The sequence below is a fragment of the Vespa crabro genome, chromosome 2 (assembly GCF_910589235.1).
Source record: "Vespa crabro chromosome 2, iyVesCrab1.2, whole genome shotgun sequence".
Lineage (NCBI taxonomy): Eukaryota > Metazoa > Arthropoda > Insecta > Hymenoptera > Vespidae > Vespa > Vespa crabro.
Window position 1 is genome coordinate 21,606,973 of NC_060956.1, and position 7,500 is coordinate 21,614,472.

The following is a 7,500-nucleotide window of genomic DNA, read 5'->3' on the forward strand; positions in this document are numbered from 1 at the left end:
GTCCGACCACTCGATGCTTTTACTACTGGCGACTCCCGTCACATTCGATCGACATGCCCAACCAGTCCTATGTATATATATATATATATATGACTGCTACTCTCTTCACGGAAGAAATCGTACACTTAGATTATTATGCAACCTGTCGCATCGAGTTTTTATTTCTTTTTATTTTTTTTTCTCTTTTCCTACTGGAACGAAAATTATAGTAAAATAATTATTAATAATTTTTAAACCTTTCACTCGCGTCTATACATTTAATCGTTAACACAAGTCTTCTCGTACGTGATTAAATTTTTTCAAACTTTCGATCGATTTTATAGCTCATGTCATATATTTCAATGAACGAAAGTACTTGAAACGAATTGCTCTTAAACGAAACGATAAAACGTAAATATATTAGCTTCGCGACTGTTCTTACTTAGTCACCGTTCCCAATCTCGCGTGTTCATTCTCCATCGACTTTTTTTTTCTTTTTTTTTTTTTTTTTTTACTTAACAATGTGTGTGAATTTTGTAAGAAATAATTCACTTTTTAAATTTATTATTACCTTCGCGTTACTCTGATATTCATTTTTTTCCTTCCCTTTTTTTCTTTCTTTACTTTTGCATTTTTCTTTCGAGATTTTCTTTTAGAACGAACATTACATTTTCGATCATTTTAATGACAAACGATCGTATGAAATACGATGTTTCATCATTCCTCATTCAATACCGACGAATCATTTCTATTTTATTATTTTCTTTAGCGCTTTTAATAGACGCGCACGTTGATACGGCGTGTGACATAAGTATTGATTTTTGCCACGAATGGGGAACTATATTACAGGCAGCTGTTTCATGATATTCCATGCGCTCTGCAGGATATCGGACGTGGGATACGCATCAGCAATGCAGTCGAACCATTACCAATGCTTACTCTTAATTAATTGATACCAATGTTAATAGACAGAGGATCTCAGTTTTCAAATCGAAAAAGGAAACGACATATCCGCACGATTTCTCATTATTTCATTCATCTATCATTGCGTTTTAATATCGAACATTTTGTTATAATTTATCTTTGAAAATGTCAAATGTTATTTCTCTGCTCATTAAGTTCTTTTCATTTATTTTTTATTTAAACAAACAGTTCCCATTTTGTTTCCCAATTATTAACGATTCGTAACAAATGCAAAACTTCATACATTTCATATATTTTCTTCTCTCTCTCTCTCTCTCTCTCTCTCTCTCTTTTCTTTTCTTCCCTTTCTGGAATATTTTAATATCCATAAAAATGAATTAACTGAGATAAGATTCAACTAATTTTCACTCTCGAATTAATAATATGAAACTGGGTCATCGTCGGGGGATAGTCTTTTTAAATCGTGAATCCCTAATTTAAATTCTAACGAGCTTTATTTCGAATATCCTTCACACTCGGTAGAATAATTTCTTTCAAATGACAAATGTAAATATAATACTTCTACAAATAGTTAAATTATTTTTAAGAAAATAAATTTTATCTACTTTTACATATCTAAGTATATATCTACTTAAGTACACTTTAATATTTTATTAGATTTTTTTTTAATACATACATGTGCGTGTGCGGGGACGTATTTGTGCTTACGTATGTCATTTGACTACTTCCATCTTCTGAAGCAACTAGGAAACGAATCTCGTCTAATTAATTTTCATCCGTTCTCTATACTGGAAGATGCCAATGTTCTTTCCATTTCCGATTCGATCAGGCAAACTCCAGATTACTTGAACTACTACGTTTAATATCGAACTGAAACTCTTCGGAGGAAGTGAATTCTATCACGGATCCTGTTAAAATTTATGATCAATCGTAAAAAGAAATATTCAAGAATTGGTATCTCGATGCATTGAATAAACTCTTTCTCTGCAATATGACCTTTTTCCTTTTCTTTTCTTTCTTTGATTTTTCTTTCTTTTTTTCTTTTTTTTCTTTTTTTTTTTTTTTTTTGTCTGACATGATGACATTATCCCCATTCTCGTTTGGGTTAATGATAAATGATACAATGCATAATTCAGTTTTTATTCTCGAGTCGTGGTCGAATAATCAAGGAAAAAGAAAGTACCGTGAAATATAGTACGTGCTTTTAAGATTTATATTTATATTTAAATCTATAGACATTACGTATCATTCATTATATTATAAATTTTTAAATGATAATGGATAGATATTAGATCAAAACCATCATAGATATTTTTCTTCGTTAAATTCCTGTTCGTCGATCTCCAATAATTTCTCTATAATGATATCCGATTTATCCAGTTTAAGACTTGTTTTTCATCCATAGGGATTCTTCAGAAGAAGCATACAAAAGCAGATAGAATATAGGTGCCTGAGGGACGGCAAGTGTCTGGTGATCAGATTAAATCGGAATCGCTGCCAGTATTGCAGATTCAAGAAGTGCCTAGCTGTCGGCATGTCCAGGGATTGTAAGTATGAGATAAGATCAAATAATCAAACCGCTTTCCTATAGATAATTATCGTACGTCAGAATAATGATATCATGGATTAACTATAATTCTACTAATCAAAGTTGTTACCAGTTTTATATTGGATATAATTGTAGAAAAATTTCGAGAGCTCTATCTTTTCTTTTCTTTTACTTTTCTTTTCTTTTCTTTTCAAAAAATAATACGAATTATATTCTTCAGATAATTTCAATGTTTTAATCCTAAAAAATATATTTCTTATTCAATATCTTTTTTAATTTCACGGTAGATTAATTTCAAGGTTACATTTTAATAAGAGTAAGATAAATCGAAGGACGTTTTTATTACTGATTTTCATTCGATTAAAAAATATAAAAGATAAGAAAAGATCTATTTCAAATCTGCTATTATAAAGCGACATCATTCATTATCATGTTAGATATGTATATCGTTAGATTAGAAAACTAGAAATTCAAGTACGGAAACTCATCTCAACGCGACGTCAACCATACTCTACGAGCTTCCGTTGGCCGGCAGCAACGAGTGGTAAAGTAAATGTGGTGGGAGAGAGAGAGAGAGAGAGAGAGAGAGAGAGAGAAAAGTTACGTGCATAATTAAACGTCAAAGTTCTATCGAGCAACATACATGTGCAAATGACGCTTAAGTCGAAACTTCACGTTCCCTTTTTCCTGAACGTAATAAGCTTATGCGAATCAGTGTTGTTTTTCATGGAAATAGAAATATAACAAATATAAATGTATGTCGATTTTCGTGCATCGATATATATATATATATATATATATATATATATATATATATATATATATATATATATATATTGTCGTATCGCGAAAAGCTTTTATCGTCGATTATCGCGTATTCTCTCTTTGCTTTTATTTGAAAATTAACATCCATTAGCGGCCACCCACGAAGTAATCAAATATATCATATATCATATACCGTTCTACGGTCATTACTCATTACCCTTCTATAATCGAAATTTCGTGTTTCGTCTGAAAGCAAATATAATAATAATAATAATAATAATAATAATAATAATAATAATAGTAATAATAATAATAATATTAATAATAATAATAATAAAATAAATGTTAAATATATAATATATTGTACAGCTGTCAGATACGGCAGAGTGCCGAAACGTTCGCGAGAACGAGGCCCCGAAGATTCCGTACCTACGACCACATCGACGACGACCACATCGACGACTACAACTGGCGTGCAACAGCTCACGTCTTCCGCTGGCACTGGCAATAACAACAATAACAATAACAATAATAATAATAACAACAATAACAACACAAGCAGTCAAAATAATAATAATAATAATAATAATAACAATAACGGACAAGGAGGCAACGCCATGCCAAGAATACCTCCATCAGCGGTCGCTGAAGCTGATCAATCCGACACGGACGTTAAGCAGTTGGCAGTCTACGATGTTATCCTTCAAGTGTCGCAAGCGCATCACGCGCATTGCGGTTTTACTGAGGAATCTACGAGGGGTCTTATACGAAAGCCCATGATAATACCGGTGAGACACTTAACAGATCTCCTAGAGACCATTGCTTTTGCCTTCCCTGCAAACGGGGATGTAATATAACAAATAAGAGCTCTGTACTCGTTAACGAGGTACTCCATCGTTCAATGTTTAATGAGTCCGACGTATCGATCTTCTTGTGTGGATATGCTTAAAAGAATTATCAGTGGCAGATCAAATATTGGAGGACGCCAAGTGTAACCTGATTTTGAGAGTGGCCTTTGACAATTTTTAATAATCTTTTTCTCTTGAATACGCGATAGGTTAAAGTTGTCGATTGAAATATACGTCCTCTATCGTATCTTTTTTTTTTTTCTTTCTTTCTTTTTTTTTGATCATTTTTCTAATTCAAATCTAAAAATACGTTAATACAATTTCCTCTTCAAGCTGTTTCTATGAGAATAGTATCTAATCATAGATACCTATTAGTTGAATTATTATAGTACAAAAGTTTTGACATCCTTTGCTGGAATTGGCAGCAATGCGTGTTTCTTTTGTAATCCTGCTGATTAGGCGAGTGATTCTTCGCAGCCGGCCAGCCCAGAAGATCCAGAGGCAGCCTCCTCGACTGCGGAGACCGTTGAATCGCAGAGAATTTGGCTGTGGCAACAATTCGCGACTAGGGTCACACCGTCGGTACAAAGGGTGGTAGAATTTGCCAAGAGGGTTCCAGGATTCTGCGATCTCTCGCAGGACGATCAACTCATTCTTATAAAGGTTGGCTTCTTCGAGGTCTGGCTCAGTCACATTTCCAAGATGACTACCGATAGCTCGATGACCTTCGAGGATGGTACATATATCACCAGGCAACAAATGGAACTCATGTATGAGGTAACGCTTTTACTACATTACTTTTTTCTTCCCTACGATTATTATCCATCTCATAAATCTAATAATAATTTTACAAATGCTCATACTCAAATGATATTTATTGATCTTACGATTTCTTTTTTTTCTTTTTTTTTCTTTCCAAATTTTGATAAAATTTAGCCCGACTTCGTGGCCGCCTTGATGCAATTCACATCATCTTTAAACGCTCATCAACTGACAGACGCCGAGTTAGGTCTCTTTTCGGGTGCAGTGCTTCTAGGAGAAAGGGCTGGTCTTAACGACGTTAAAGCGGTCCAGAGGCTTCAGGATCGTCTTTTGGAAGCTCTCAGAGTCCAAACTTCAAGAAATCACAATGGCACCGGTGGAGAAGCAACCTCGGCATCTGGCTGTGCCAGCATATCTGGAGTTTCACAGAGGATACCGGAACTCAGGGCGCTTGGTGCAAGGCACGCAAATCTTTTAGATTGGTTTAGGAGAAACTGGACGAAGCTGAAGCTGCCACCTCTCTTCGCCGAGATCTTCGACATTCCCAAGTGCGAGGAAGACCTACAATGAAGAGGTATATACGTTGCTCTTTTTTCTATGCAAATAAAGTTGCAATTCTTATTGACATCTCTTCCCTTTCGATATTGATATTAAAAATATATACGTATATATATATATATTTTTTTTTGTTTTTTTTTTATTTTTTTTTTTTTTTTACGTGAGAGAAGAGAAAAATATTTAATTGGTATGTTTCAGGACCGTATATCGAAACGGCACGGGCACATAATTCCTGCCGGGATAATACTAACTTTCCAGCGCTCATCGCACAAATAGAAAATTCAGGAAACGTTCTCGATTTCGCTGGTAGACGACAATGACGTATCGTTGGTACGATGAGATACGATCGAACGGAAATCATCGATTTTCCACATCTGAATCAAGATGGACCAGACCATCTTTCAAAAGGATCCTCCTGGTCTTTTCTTTTTAACGGAGGGTACGGATTAGCAATAAAAGCAAAACCATTCTCGGTATGGGCCATACATATATGAGAATGAAAATTATTTGCGTCGCTTTATCGCGATGGATATATATATATATATATATATATATATATATATATATATATATATATGTATATATATATATATATTGGAACAAAGATAATGTATATATAAATCGCATTTTATTCGTGATTTTATGGGAATCGTTTCGATGGCGAGAAAGGCGTTTTAAAGTGGAAGTACAAGCAATACATATACAAAGGTTATATGCTAAATCCGCGTAACGCTTCGTTACGTCACTGAGAAATGATAGAATGAAGAAGGAAGATGGGGATCGTTTGAATTCAAAGTATAAAGAGAGAAAAAAAAAAGAAGTTGTACCTTTGACGATACATATTGTAATGACTCGATATTTCGCCCTTGGGAGCGCAATTAAATACTCAATATGTCGGTATGATATTTCGCGTTAAAGTTATTATCGTGTATGCCATCGTCGCAATAAGTGATTCGAAAGTTTGTACGTTTTTGCATTCGACATGCGAGGAAAGCACAAAGAAAAAGAAAAAAAAGGAAAAAAAAAGGAAAGAAAAGAATAAAAAAAAAAAAAGGGAAGAAGAAAAGATAATGCAATCAAGTCCGCGGGTAAGCTTTCGGAGTCCGATCGGTGTTCTTCTCAAAGTTTTAAGAATTTTAGCGTATAATAAGGACTTTGAAAGTTTTGACGACAAAGGGAAACGTTAGACCTTAAGGATAACGAAATATCGCGATATTAGTACATATTTGTAAAATTTTATTCCGCGAAACACCGGCGAACGAAACACCAAATTCATAGACATATCGAAGATGGAATCATAAAGTCGTCTAAAAAGAAACAAAAAAAAGGAAAAAAAAAAGGAAAAAAGAAAAAAGAAAAAAAAGAAAATCTCTTCTACGTTTTCTTGATTAACCTTTTGTCTTTAAAGATTTCAAAGTTGACGTGTGTAACTAGACGGCAATATAAACGTTTGTTACTCGTATTGAAGTACGCTAAAGTACGAAATACTCCGGTGAAACAGTCGCGCAAGCGCAGCTATGAATTATCCTAAAAGAATGAATTCATATTAAACGCAAAGAATGAATGAATCTCACGTTATAAGACTCGAAAGGATATTCTATATAGGGCGTACCGCTCAAAGTAATCTGCTACGAATCTCAATCTATGCAATCTCTATTTTTATTACTTGACAAGTAGAATAGTGTGAATTATCTTTATATATATATATATATACATATATATATATATATGTGTGTGTATATATATATACATATATATCGTGCTGGCTTACTTCAGGGTATTCCGTCAAACAGCCGAACATTTAGAATCATTTTATTCCTAATGTCTTTTCGTGAAATATTATATACACGATTGCTCGAGCAGGTAAAGAATCATTTAAAAAAAAAAAAAAAAGAAAAAAAATATACATACGAAACAATAGCACATTTATCTATGACGAGATAACCGCCGAGCCAGAAACTATCCATCCACAATCTGAGATATTGGTTTTTATAAAAATAAAGCAGCAGAGCCCTGAGGTGAGCGCATTCAACTCTTCGAACTTTGAACACTAATAAATAACTCTCTGACAATGACTAGGATATAATGCGTATCAATATGTAATTATTATAAATA

The 7,500-nt window shown here is 33.7% G+C and overlaps 1 protein-coding gene across 5 annotated transcripts in view; it reads left to right on the plus strand.

The window, feature by feature from the left end:
• Positions 1 to 7,289, plus strand: part of LOC124422129 (ecdysone-induced protein 78C) — a 77,766-nt gene extending 70,477 nt beyond the window's left edge. For 4 of the 5 annotated variants that reach the window (XM_046958169.1, XM_046958165.1, XM_046958167.1 and 1 more), the window contains 5 exons: positions 2,309 to 2,450; positions 3,587 to 4,005; positions 4,525 to 4,842; positions 5,002 to 5,401; positions 5,584 to 7,289. In XM_046958169.1, coding sequence (XP_046814125.1) covers positions 2,309 to 2,450; positions 3,587 to 4,005; positions 4,525 to 4,842; positions 5,002 to 5,397 — 1,275 coding nt within the window. In that variant the 3' untranslated portion in view covers positions 5,398 to 5,401; positions 5,584 to 7,289. The remainder of the gene's footprint in view (positions 1 to 2,308; positions 2,451 to 3,586; positions 4,006 to 4,524; positions 4,843 to 5,001; positions 5,402 to 5,583) is intronic. The other variant, XM_046958168.1, reaches the window with a different exon arrangement.
• The last annotated feature ends 211 nt before the right edge of the window (positions 7,290 to 7,500 follow it).